The 13,769-nt window shown below is 40.9% G+C and overlaps 1 protein-coding gene across 7 annotated transcripts in view; it reads right to left on the reverse strand.

The window, feature by feature from the left end:
• Positions 1 to 667: 667 nt before the first annotated feature.
• Positions 668 to 13,769, reverse strand: part of RXFP2 (relaxin family peptide receptor 2) — a 61,395-nt gene continuing 48,293 nt past the window's right edge. For 4 of the 7 annotated variants that reach the window (XM_086329517.1, XM_086329515.1, XM_086329519.1 and 1 more), the window contains 5 exons: positions 12,397 to 12,468; positions 9,775 to 10,004; positions 8,559 to 8,969; positions 5,425 to 5,643; positions 668 to 1,910 (listed from right to left, as the gene is read on the reverse strand). In XM_086329517.1, the coding sequence (XP_086185643.1) occupies positions 1,651 to 1,910; positions 5,425 to 5,643; positions 8,559 to 8,969; positions 9,775 to 10,004; positions 12,397 to 12,468 (1,192 nt within the window). In that variant the 3' untranslated portion in view covers positions 668 to 1,650. Of the gene's footprint in view, positions 1,911 to 5,424; positions 5,644 to 8,166; positions 8,970 to 9,774; positions 10,005 to 12,396; positions 12,469 to 13,769 lie in introns of those variants that run through there. The other 3 variants (XM_086329521.1, XM_086329520.1, XR_015138119.1) reach the window with 2 other exon arrangements.

Raw genomic sequence — 13,769 nt, forward strand, 5'->3', positions numbered from 1 at the left:
AAATTATTTCTAGAATAAATGTGGAAAGATTTCACTGATGTCAGAAATATCTCACGTGATCAAAATAAAGGAACTCACGTGATGGTTTTAGTCAATATTAGATAATAACAGTAGGTCACCAAAACAGGTGTGATGCATCAATTCTGGAATTCCTTTCATCCTGGGTGCTACTAGATAAATAAGCAGTAGGAGGTGGTCTGGGGTTCTCACCTGCTTACATTTCATCTCGTTAAGGGAACTCCGAAGGAAGTGAAAAATAAAGAAATTAAGTTACTGCTTCATGATTTGGAAAAGGGGGGGAAGAAAAAAAAATGTAAAAAGCATCTTGTTAACTGAGGTTATGTGTTTGTTTCTGAGTTATATTCTCTACTAGAGAAAAAGTGGTTAATAGTCAATAAGCCCTATCACTGGTCTTTGCTGGTCTTCCCTGGTGGCTCAGCAGAAAAGAATTTGCCTGCCAGTGCAGAAAACACAGGAGACATGAATTCGATCCCTGGGTCAGGAAGATCCCCTGGAGGAGGGCGCAGTAACTCATGCCAGGATTCTTGCCAGGAAAATCTCATGGACAGAGGAGCCTGGCAGGCTACAGTCCATAGTGTCGGACATGACTGAAGCTACTGAGCACATGAATGTGGTCTTTGTTGAACTTAAAATAATACACAGACAATTGCAAAATAGAATTTTATTTACCTGATTCTTTTTTTCACATATAATCTTTCAGTACAAAAACATGTCCAGGCCTTCACAAGTGCTTTTCATTTTCCAAAACGAACAAACTTACTAGCTTTTTTGTTAAAAACAGTGGGAATTTATTTGAGTCCAGTATTCTTAAATCCCCCTTCACACTTATCTGTGTGTTCTGTGAAGGCAGAACTTGCCAGCAATAGGGATGATGCTCTAGAGAAATTATATTTTAAAACATATGGAAATATAGTTTTTGGCAGTTGTAATGCCCAATTTTCCTCTGTGGTATGGGCAACCTTAAGAAAAGTATTTTGAGAGCACAGCTCTTCTGACATCACATACAAGCCAGAAAGGTGAAGGGTACCAGGTGAATAGTCAGCACGCCCCTCTGGTCATATATTAGACTTCGAGCCTTGTGCAAAGTTCTGCTTTCAAAGCTGCCGCTCCACTGGCCTCCTTAGGGAGGACTTGAGGTGAGTGGACATCTCAGAAGTCCTTTTGCTATCACTTCAGCAGGATGCTGATGGATTCATTTGACGTTGAAAAAGCAAGGAAAGCGATTTAGGCTTAATGCGATTATGGCCACGCTAGAATTAGATGTCATGAATGTTTTTATTTAATGACAGTGCAACTCAATTTAAGAGCAGACTGTGCAGGGCCAAAGGGCGGGCATCCATTGGTAGGTTGGCCGTGCTGCCGAGATAGAGGTCCACTGCCCATCAGCCTGCTATTTATGGGTCATTAGTGCCTCGCAGGCACGTCGGGGTGAGGAGACCCTCAGGTACAGTCCTCAGGTGGTAAACACCACGGCTGCCATCGGAACGTCATGCCCGACACCCTCCTACTATGCTCCCAGTGCAGTCAAGTTTTGCTCTCAGTAAAGATGAAAAGCGTTGCAGGCGTCATCTTCCAAACGCTGTGCTTTTTCAGGTAGTCCCTTTGAAGCCCAGTGCTCCAAAACTGTGACTAGGAAATTGGTTTCACTATATTGTCCTCGAGGTTTATTTTGCTCAAAGCCCCAGGTTTAAGTGCGGAGGAGTCATCCGCCCACATGATGGAAGTAGACACGCTTTTTTTTTTAGTTTTGAAAATGGATTTTCTCCGATGTTTGTGCAGCAGCTGTTTCAACTTGTCCTTGAAAAAGCTGGTTGTGAGAGTGTAGAGGATTGGGTTCAAGGCACTGTTTACTGGAAGGAAAAAAATGACGACCCAGGAGGTGATTGTGTCTGGAGAAGGAAACGAAACGTGAAAGAAAGGTGAAGATTTAATACACACAAAACACATTACATGCTATAGTTAATGCCATTTTTGAGAGGGCTACCTGTTCCATCTAAGTCTTCTCTGACCTTATGGAAAATCTCTTTGCCAGAAGAGCATAGGAGCTACGGATTCAAGGTCCTACATGAACTTTTCTGAGTTTTAGTAACTACTCTGTATTTGTCGTAAATCAATATGGGAGGAAACATTATGTGAAAACACTTTATAAACTATAGATTGATACGTACTTTTCTAGTTTCTATTGCCTCTCCTTATAGAAAAATAGGAAAAAGAGCAATTAATTGGACAATGTCCAGGAATCTTCTGGTTTAGAGTCAGATCTGAACTTGGTCTAAATTTCAGTCCTGAAGATCTTCTTGCCTTACACTACTATATTCAGAATGGAGTCAGAAGATCTGAGGAGCAAAAAATATATATCTCAAAACTCAGTGAATTCCTTCTGTGTGAAGCCTTTCAAAGGCTAATAGAATATAAGGGAAATGTAAGGGAAATGTTTCACAAAAAGGGAGGAGATATTTTGGATGACAGAGCATTTTCTGAATTTAGTTGTCCCTTGATATCCACGGTGGGACATATACCAAAATCAGCAGATTCTTAAGTCCCTTATAAAAAATGGCATAGCATTTGCATGTAACTTATGTACATCCTCCCTTTAAATCATCTCTATATTACTTATAATACCTAATACAATGTACTTGAATGTAAAGAGTTATAAATACAATGTAAATACTATGCAAATATGTGCTAACACAAGGCAAATTCAAGTTTTGTTCTTTGGAAATTTCTGGAAAATTTTCCCCCAATACTTTTGGTGTGCGGTTGGTTGAATCCATGGATTTGGAATGCAGAGGTACGATGGGCCGACTACATCATTTACTTGGTTAGGATGAAATGTGTTTTCCTCCTCAAATAGAGCCTGACCCTAGGCTTGCACACTTCTTAGCTCTGAGACTGTGGGCAAATCACTAAGCTCCCCAGACCTCAACTGCCTTATCTGTGAAAGGGGCTGATGATAACTTACATGACTGATGTCCGGGAGCTGGGCCGGCTCTGCGGACGTCCCTTTTCAGCACTAAGCCCTGTGGTTCTCCAGACCCACCACACTCTGCTGCCTCCTCCCCTATCTTCAGAGTCAGAGAACTGTCATCTCGGGAGACCAGCATCCTGCCTTCCCCTCTCCCACTCCTTTGTGACTGCAACCTCTTGCTTCCCCACCCCGCAGTTTCTTATCCTTCACACACTGTTGCTTGCTCTTCTCTTAGTCCCGCTCTTCCCTACATCCTTTCTGTTCTTCTTCCGGTTTGCTTTCCATCTCTTCTCTGACTACTTATCTGCCCCTTCCTCCTCCCCTTTGACCTCTCCCTTCTCCTTTTTCTATGTTTGCCTCTCCTTTTTTCATCCCGTCTTCTCTTTCTTTTCCTTATTTCTTTTTAACTGGAAAGAATATGAAAGAAAAACATTTGTATTTAGCATATCTTAGATTGATTCAATGAAGTTTTATATTACTATATATTACTTGTCCTTAATTTTTTAAAAAATTAGATACAAACAGTATGTGATGGAAGAAAAACTGTTTTGTTTTTTTTTTGTCTATTGAGTCCTTAAAGGAAGCTGTGATCAGGAATGAGGTGTCCCGTTAGTCTCAGGGTCACTCGGTGGTGTAAGGTTAGATCATCTCAGGACTGAGATGGGAGGGCTGAAGCCGGCTTACCTTTGTGGCTGAGCCCAGGTACTATTGGCCACCTGTCATGGTGGAGAAGACCCCACAGTTCTTGGAGGGTGGGGAAGGGGTGGGTTTAAGTTTTCCCAACACCATGGGAAGTTGGGCGAGGAAGGAGAGGCTTAGTCAAGTGTGGTAAAGACTTTTCTCCTGGTTCCACTGCGACATTCAAGACAAACCTCAAACTGCTGAACTATAAAATGTAGAGAAAGACTAACGTGTGGCCCAATAATGTTTCATAGTAATTTCTTCCTGATCTGGTTCCCTATCATGGTCTGAAATGTCTTAGACTTTCTCCGAGAATGACGATTACTACCCCTGCTATCAGGCTTCCCTGGTGGCTCAGTGGTAAAGAATCTGCCTGCAAAGCAGGAGATGCAGGTTCCTTCCCTGGAGAAGGAAAAGGCAACCCACTCCAGTATTCTTGCCTGGGAAGTCCCATGGAGAGAGGAGCCTGACGGGCTACTTACCCTACCATAGGGTCCCAAAAGACTCGGATAGAACTTAGCAACTAACGAACTACCACAACCCCTACTATCAGAAAACCTTGTCGTGAGACTAAGCTGATAGGTTAAAGGGATGTGGTGGGTGTTGTGTGGCATTTGTAAGACATCTGACAAGCCAGAGGGACATAAATAGTTGGAGGAGATTTTTACTTAAAGAGTCTGCCTGCAATGCAAGAGACCTGGATTTGATTCCCGGGTTGGGAAGATCCCCTGGAGAAGGAAACGGCAATCCCCTCCAGTATTCTTGCCTGGAGAATCCCATGGACAGAAGAGCCTGGGAAGCTATAGTCTGTGGGGTTGCAAGAGTTGGACATGACAGCGACTAAGCACACACACACGTTTGTTACTTAGCCATCCACCGGGCCCAGTGTGACAACCACATGGCCAGGGCCGTGAAACAGACTAGTGGTTCTTAACCAGGGGGGTGCACCTCAGAATCACAGGGCGATCTTTTCTAAAATATCCATACCCAGGCCTTGGTCCCTATAGACTGAATTCAGAGGCAGGCTGGAACCTGGGCATAGATATTTTGTTCTGTTTTACGCACCCTTGGTGAAGCACCACTATCTAGCTCCGGTGGAAGTGAGACACTAAGATGCGGTTTTTCTCTATCTCCTGTGTTTTTATTATTCTAGTCAGGCTTACACCATTATCCAATTCCTATCTTAAAATACTGATTATAGAACACTGAGGAGGGCTTCCCTGGTGGCTCAGTGCTAAAGAATCCGCCTGCCAATGCAGGAGACATGGGTTCGATTTCTGGTCTGGAAATATCCCACATGTTGCAGAGCAGCTAGGTCCATGCACCAAAACTATTGAGCCTGTGCTCTGGAGCCCACGGACTGCAACTGCTGGGTCCACATGCCCTAGAGCCCGTGCTCTGCAACAAGAGAAGCCACTGCAATGAGAAGCCCGTGCACCACAACTCGAGAGGAGCCCCCACTCGCCACAACTAGAGAAAAGCCCGCACAGCAAGCAAGGCTAGAACAGTAAAAAACAAATAAAATTATATATATACACATATATATTTATTTTATTTATATAAAAATATATATGTAATATATAATATATTTTATTTATATACATATATATGCGTATATAAACACTGAGGAAATCATAACTCAAGCTGTAGGGATTTGTGGAGAATTCACTACACGTAAGACCCTGTATTCTGACCTCGTCAAACAGAGGACGAAAGCAGACACAACGTGCTTGGGAATCATAGAAGGGACTGACCTGGTATTTCCACCCGGGAGAGGGAAAGGATTTTAATTACAAATACAGGAATCCAGCAGATGGCTTCAGAGAACACTATAAAAAAGAAACGGTTCGCGACAGCCACCTCTCTTCCCATGTGACTCCTCACATCTGAGGTCTGCAGGGCAGTTTTTTGAATGGAACAGAACATGACAGTATAGGAAAACACAATAATGAGGAAAGCCAGCAAGTTCACACCTGTTGGGAAAAGCACAGCTCTTAACATCTCGGGCGTATACATCAACAGCAGAAACACTGTATTACTTAGATGTTTGGTATGGTGCCTTTTCCAAGAACCATTCTTTGTATTAGCCAAGTGGTAATCAGGTAAAACCCTGAACTCACGGCTATAAACTGGAATAAAGGCATTGGGTTCGCCAGATCAAAAAGATATTTCAAATACATAAACACATTACCAAGAATTATAGACTTTGAAATTCAGATCTAGGTCTATCATGGGGTAATCTGTAGCTTTTTTAAAGCAGGAAAAAGGCTACTTAATTTTTTATCTCTCTGCAAATTCAAACCTTAAGGGATTACTATAATCACATGTACATATCAAAAAATCAATATGCCCTATTCCTTTATCTTATAAATATGATTAAGATAACCTTGGGATATCAAGAAGATAATAGCATCAGAAACATTATTTCTCATGTTTATTGGTCTTAAATCAAAATAATACCTAGGACAAAAAAAAATCTTTATTTTCCTTCAGATTGTCCATAGTCATCTAAACCCAAATTCAGAACTCTTTAGACTATTTTAGAAAAAAGAAGAGTAAGAGAAAAACTAAAAAGTCAACTATATGAATTACTGCTTTAGAGCCACTTATCCCACGATCGTGACTTTTTGGTCACTTTGTTATATTCTTGCTACCATAAAAATCCTGAGGGCTCATCTTATTCCTTATAGTGAATGTAAAATATCCATATAATTTCAAAGTTGTTTTAAAACGTCCATCTGAGTAGATGGTATGTAAGACTAGTAAAGTCTAGGGAAAAATACTATAAACTCATGGTGTTTCATTTTTTTTATCCAAAACATTTCGCATGGAATCTCATTACAAAACCATACAATTGGATTTCACAAAATGGGTTGATCTTAGGTCTACTGTCAGAAAGTTAAGAATAAATAAAAAAAAAAAAGACTGTTAAAGATGTTTCTCCGGTACAAATCCTGAAAACAGACCTATAGAAAGGTTCAGAAGTGTATGTTCTGGAAACACCATAGGAATGTGAGATGTTAACAACAGTGGAATCTGGTGAGGCATGTCTGGAATACAGGAAACTGTACTGTCTTTGCAACTTTTCTCTAAATCTAAATATATTCTAAAATTTATAAATTATTTTAAAACTATATATTCTTATTTTTAAGCAAAAATATTGGCCTTTAAGTCTCCATGTCTCACACATAAGCTGTGTAAACGCAGATGATATTTGTGTGTGTGTGTGTGTGTGCGCGTGTGCTAAACCCTGTCAACCACCCCACACCTCCACCACAAGATCCAGCCACACAAACTTCTTTTGCCCTGTATCTGGGCCTGTTCCCTGGCTGCGGGTCTCTGACTCCTGGAACACAATGTCTGCCTTCACTTGGCCCGTGTATCCTCATGCTTTGGGCCCCCATTTGGGCTAATTTTTCCTGAGGCGCCTTCCCCGGTCCTCAGATCTTGGGCTCCTAGGACAGTCTGCACTCCTCCTTCCTGGCTTCTGTCAGCTGGTGACACAAGGACGTGTTTACTTGTCTTCATCCTCCTTGCTGGCTGCAGGTCTGTGGGGACCAATCTATTTGATCTCCAGTACCCAGAACAGTGCCTGGCCTATAGTAGGTGCTCAATAAATCCTTTTTGAATCCACGAATATAAGGTAGTTAGTGTGTGTGTGTGTGTGTGGCTATGCGTGTGTCGGGGAGGGAAGTTTTCCATGAAGTGCAACTCTACTGGGAACGGCTTACATTACTGCAGACATGATATAGCCATGAAACACAACTACCAAATAGGCTTGTGTGTGAGAAGTATTATTAAAATGGTGCAAATTAAGTGTTTTCTTTTTCAGAGGGAGAAGGAATAGGACCAGAATAGCTGGGAATTGTGCTTAGGGCCATTTTGTGATGGGCTTTAAAGTGACTAATTTAAACTTAACCCTGGTTGTAGGGGTTCCTAAAGGTCTCCAAGCAGAGGATACTCAGTCCTTGGGATACTCAGGTGGTGAACAGATAAACAGGAGAGCAAAGACCCCAGAGGCCAAAACACCAGCAAGTACTAATGTAATAATTCAGGGTGAAGGTCATAAGGCTTTAAAGAAAGGTACAGCAGCAGATAGAGACTGAAAGAAAGAGAAGTCAGAGGCATATTTTGAAGAAAAAACATTTGATGAAAAAGAAAGGATGACAGAGCTTATTTCTTCCTTAGATGAGGGGACCAGATGCGAAGGGGGGAACTGAATTGATGATACAGCCCTGGTTAAAGACAGAACACAGAGATGGCCTTAGTGCTAAGCAAGAGAGATACCTATTAGACAATATAAAACATTTTTTTAATCTTTAGGGGCTAAACTTCTCATTCACTTGTAATAGAAAATGTTGGGTTTTCTTTTCTAACAAATTAGGGAGAATTAAGGAAATGGAAAAGCACCCTTCTGTTGCTGACTCTAGAGCTGCATTTATGAAAGGCAATAAACTTTTCTGGCATTTCCATTCAAATAATCTCCTGCTAGTGAATTTCAAGAATTTTGTTATTATTATTTATTTGGCTCATATCTAGACTGTGAAAAAATGAGTTCAAATAACTTGGAAGGGTCACAGGACATGGCAGTGAACTGGAATTCCTCCAGATCATTGTCATTGTGTATGAACATAAAATCAAAGGGTCTCACAGATAATAAAAAAGATCATTTGGAGATCCTGACAGTATGTTTTTGTTTTTCATACTAAATCTTTTAATAAAAATTTAATAAAACACTTATAAATATGCAGCAAGAACTTTTCTTTAAAAAAAGGAGACAGTCTTAACTATATTTGCTTACTTTCTGAAATGGACAAATATGGCTTTACTGAAATTTGAGGTACTTCTATCAAAATGATGTTTGTCCAGGAAATGAGAAATAAGTTACCTAGGAAAATTCCAAGAGAATACCCTTTGCTTCCAATATCTTCTGTTTGGTCATAATAAAGTGGGAAACATACTCCATTTTTTCCATAAAAGTTTCCAAAATAATCCTCTTTCCACAATGGAGTCACAGCTATTAAGAACCCCACAATCCAGATGCAGATGAGGACGGCCAGGGTCTGCCATTTTCCAGGACGAATGTTACTGAAGGGAAAGACAACGGCCAGGAACTTCTCCAGGGTCAAGTATGTGAGCAAGAGGACAGAGACCTCAGTGGACAGCATGGCCAGGAAGCCCAGGAGGCGGCACTGCAAGCTCTCCATCCACAGCAGCGCATACTTCTGATACTGCCCGCGGTACTTTAGATCGCAAAGGCCAATGAAGAACAGATAAACACCCATCAGGCAGTCCGCACCTGTTGAAGAATCACAGAGTGTGTGTTGGCAGTTTCAGCATCTCTGTCTTCGTTTTCTGATTAGATCTGCTTCCTCTATACTGTCCTAAACGAACTAACGTAAACACCCACAATAGTACTTAGGAGTACTGTTTGAAGTCAACAGACTTCAAAAGGTATATTATCTCTAAAGTACTACACTGCATCTTTATAATTTTGAAAAAGTGGTGGTAGGGAGATAATTAGGGTTGTGGGGAGCCTGGGCTTCCCAGGTGGCGCTAGTGGTAAAGAACCTGCCTGCCAATACAGGAGACATAAGAGACACAGGTTTGATCCCTGGGTCGGGAAGATTCCCTGGAGGAGGGTATGGCAATCCACTCCAGTATTCTTGCATTGAGACTCCTATGGACAGAGGAGGCTGGTGGGCTACAGTCCATTGGGTCATGTAGGGAATTTAGGTTTTAAACAGTAAAAAATATAACTTACATATTTAATAAAAGGAGTAATTTTCTGGGCTTGAGGAACATGGATGTTACTGCAATTAAAGGTTAAACAAAGCATAGTTTTGTAACCTACAACCTGTCCTTCTATAATCCATCCCTTGACTCATTGACTCCCTGTTACTTCATTTCCAAGACATAAATCACTGCAGACTCATGCAATCCAGAACAGAGTAACCAAAGAGAACAATAGGACTTTCATACTTAAAAAAAAATTTCCCAGAATATGTAACTCATATTAAATGCCATTTGCTGAAGGCTGATATAATCTAGAGCACAGCACACTGAAGATACCCTTAATCCATTTACACGGGAAATATACTTACAGCAAAGGATTTTGATGGACGTAGCGTGAGTCGTGTTTTCAGCTTTAATGAAAGATCTCATGCCAATGACAAAAAGATTTCCAAAGCAGGTTATGAAAGCTATAACCCAGACAAATACTCTGAGGATATTGTTAGCCAAGAGGTCCTCAAATGAAGAAATGCCGTCAGTCAAGGGCATACATATTCGGACATGGGGAGCATAGGAGCAGTATCGAAAGTTTTTGAAATAACTAAAGTCAAAGGGAAAAAAGAGTCACTTGACAGCAATGACACAGAGACGACAGGTGCAGTCCTATCTGGGGCTGCAGCTGTGGAAGGTGTGTGGCTTCACTAGGCTTGGTTATTTTTGTTTAGTAGTGATTATGGGAGGACAGAGTTCTTCATTCAGTATTACTTTACTCTAGGCAGTGTTCTTCCTTTAAGGTGAAGAACCTGAAGAACATGGGATCTGTGGCAAGGACGTGAGAATGGGAAGTCTCCAGGGCTCTAATTTTCCCTGCCACATTGGGTGTGTTATAAGAAGTTGATGGGGGTGTTATAAGAAGTTGATGGCCATTGTGAAACTGATATTTAACAAACTTTCAGGGGCTTGGGTTTGGGACATTAAGATTCTCACTAAAAACATTACTTACTTTTAAGTCTATTCCCTTAAACTAGCCTTCTTTTCCCTGGTAGGGGCAGGAAGGGAGGGTCCGTGAGACTAGGAAAATTCAGTCTCATGGCAGCGAGTAGGAGAAGCAGCTACACAGATTCCTGGTCAGGGCCTGGAAGGACTTAAACCATTTCGAGAAGAAAATACAGGCTCGTCTGTGATTGGTGTGTTTATGATCTAAGTGTGTGCAATCTTCAAGGGTTTAAACTGGGGAGGTCATTTGGATTTAAGGTCATTCTCCAAACATGTTATTTTTAGGATTTTCTCCCATAAAACTCGTTCTATTTTTTTATTCATTTACCATTTCTTTCACTTCCTTTCTCATCTAATCTTTTCTTTTTTTTTTTTTTTTAATCTGTTCATTCAATTTTGCTAAACTAGCACGTTAAAGAAAGCTTTACTTTGCCTGGCTTCCAGGCCTCCTGTGATTGGACCCCTGGCTACCCTGATGATTTCACCACTTCCTGACCATGTTCCCTCCACCCAGACACGTGGGCTTTCTTCTGATCCTCAGACAAGCAGGTTCACCTTCTTTTCAGTGTGCTGCTTTTGCTTTTCCCTCTGCCTGCAAGAACCTCCCCCCAGAATTGCCTCCCTCCATTCAGGGCTGCTTGACTGTCACATCTCTGACTTCTGGGGGAACCATCCACATTCCCTTCCTCCATCCCTTGAACTCGCAACACTTTCCTTCCCAGCATTTCTTCATCATTTATTTGTTTCCTAGTTTACTTTCTGGCTCCCGAAGCTCCATGGAAGCTCCATGGGGCAGATTCTTCTCTCTCTTGCTGATCCCTGTGTTCCCCCTGGCCTGAGGGAGGCCCTGGACACACACATGTGTTAGGCAAGCAGATGAATGGTTTAGCTCTGGCTGTGTCAGGTACCCCCATCCTCAAATAGCAGTGGTCCAGCCTCTCTGCCCGCTGTGACCAGGGCAGGTGGGCAGGTGGAGGTATTTCAATAAACAATGGACAAGGAAGATGAAAGGAGAATCACTAGGTCCCTTAGTAGGGAAGGAACCACGTTCACAGACTTTCTGTTAATTGTTGGGTCCTTCTTGACCTCAACCCGAGGTTCACATTTAAAGCAGCTGCTTCTCCATCAAATTCTACAAAGGTTGAATTTCTCTGTTCTAAGAAGACCTCACATTCTGCCCGCAACAAGGAAATGCTAGCCTCATTAAATATTTATCTACTGGAGCCACAGAAGGAGAAGTTATGAAAACCATTTGGATGTACATCAAATACTTGTCTTTGGGTAATCAGTCCTGCTGCATAAACATAAACAAAATGTTCTCCCCAAAGTGCACCTTCACACTAACCATTTCAGCCACTTGCTGCACCCAACTTGATATCTTACATCGAATCCTCCCTATTGTTGTGGATGACAAGGGTTAATTTTTGAAATCAGAACATATAGGTTACACAGTTGATAAAGAAATGATCATGTCATATACACATATATTAACACAACTTACACAGTGCACTTTAGCCAAATATATTAACGTGACTTATCAAAAACTACTATAAAGATGAATTACCTCCATTTTGCAGTGCACTCAGTAACAGAAACAACACCTGGAATTTATATAGCATCTTTCTTCCTAAGGGCTCAACTCTTAGAGTGGCCGACTGCTCACTCATGTGAGGTGAATTAATGTTTCCAGGTCTCTCGAGTACCATTAGCCAGGGACTTCATCTTGTGTAATATGTGGCATTCTGGTACCCTGATCTCTTATTGGGCCTCAATTGGATAAACAGCGTGTTTCCAGAGAGAAGTGTCATTCATGTCGGCACATCATAATATTGAACTCTATCTGAACAGGGACCAAAGGTGACAAAATTAAAAAGTTCTCAACAAAAAAGACTTTTTCTTGCATAAAAACACATTGCAGTGATACATTAGACAGTTTACGCTGCAGCATCTGTAACATTTCACCATATGTTCTTCTCTGTTCTTTCAGACATACATACATGTAGGAAAGATTCTTCATGGGTTGAAACATCCGTGTGTTTATATTCGGAATCTCTATCCTTTCCAGGTCTCTGGAAAATAGGCACAATAGGTTTCTTGATTTTAGGGTTTAACTTTTTAATCATTGTTTTCTTTGCCGATCTTAAAAACCATGCTTCAAAATCTTCTGTTATCAATTCAAAATAGGATGAAAATTTTTCAATAAACCATTTTAGAAAATTGCCATTTCTATTTATGCCTCCCAAAACTTGGGGTTGATTTTGTCACTTTCACATGCAGAACTACCTTCTAATAAAACACTTTCATTCATTTTTTTTGATGTAAAAATTGCAGCTGTGATTTGGTCTGATTGTGAAATTGGCTCTGTAGCTTGATCTCATAAACCAAACAATATGAGTTACAGGGTTTCAGACAGGGGCTGATATTTTCAACCTGAGAACATTACCTAAGTGAGTTTTGTCAGAAACCGGATTTAAATAGAGTCATTTCTTCCTGGCCTATGTGTCTTTAAGGTGGAAAACCATGAGAGTGGTAAGAGGAACTCTGATTCAGGGCAATTGCTTTCTCAGACCACCATGGGAAGCATAATTCCTTTCACTCCTCCAGCCTCATAAAACGTCCTCAGGGGGCTCCAATGGTAACCCCCAACACTCCTCATTTATCCAGAAGCTTCTTTAAATGTGGATTCTTTGAAGACTCTTTAGGATGACATGATTTAGAGGAGTCTTCATGTTCTCAGGAAATGTAGCTAGAAAGAGGATAATCTAGGAAGACAGAAACCTATTCCTTTTAAGGCTTATTTTGAAAAATGTGCGATTCTCATTCAGTTTCTTTTGGGCAAATCAGAATAAGGATTTCTTGACAAGGTTCCAAGTTGTCCATTGCTCATTGAGGACTTTGATGGTCAGAAATGAGACTTGGGGAACAACTATTACTACTGAACAGGGCCCCTCCTACAGAAAACTCTGGAGTCCTTTTTAAAGAATTTTTCTCTTTTCTTTCTTTTGATCTCTAGCTTTCTTTTGGACTTATCATAGCTTCACCATTACACGGGTTATGTGATTATTTGGTGAATGCCCTGTAGTTTTCAAAAGAGCAGAGGCTACTGTATACTGAGTGCCCAAGACAGTGCTATGATTATGTTGGCCAATAAATGTTTATAAAATAAATGTGTAAATGAATCTTTAGAGAATAGGAAATGAAGCAATAAAGAAAGAAAAGAAAAGAAGAAAGAGACATATGGAGTAAATTTACAAAGTAGTAAATTACTACTTTGAATTATCTTTCAGAAAGGCAGGATGTGTAATGATATTTTGGTTTTTAGAATTCAGTATGTGGTGAGTGAAGGGAAGATCATTTGGTCCACATCCTC

This window comes from Bos grunniens, chromosome 12 (assembly GCF_055505025.1).
Source record: "Bos grunniens cultivar Pamir isolate PY7600 chromosome 12, Bosgru_T2T1.0, whole genome shotgun sequence".
In the NCBI taxonomy this organism is placed as follows: Eukaryota; Metazoa; Chordata; class Mammalia; order Artiodactyla; family Bovidae; genus Bos; species Bos grunniens.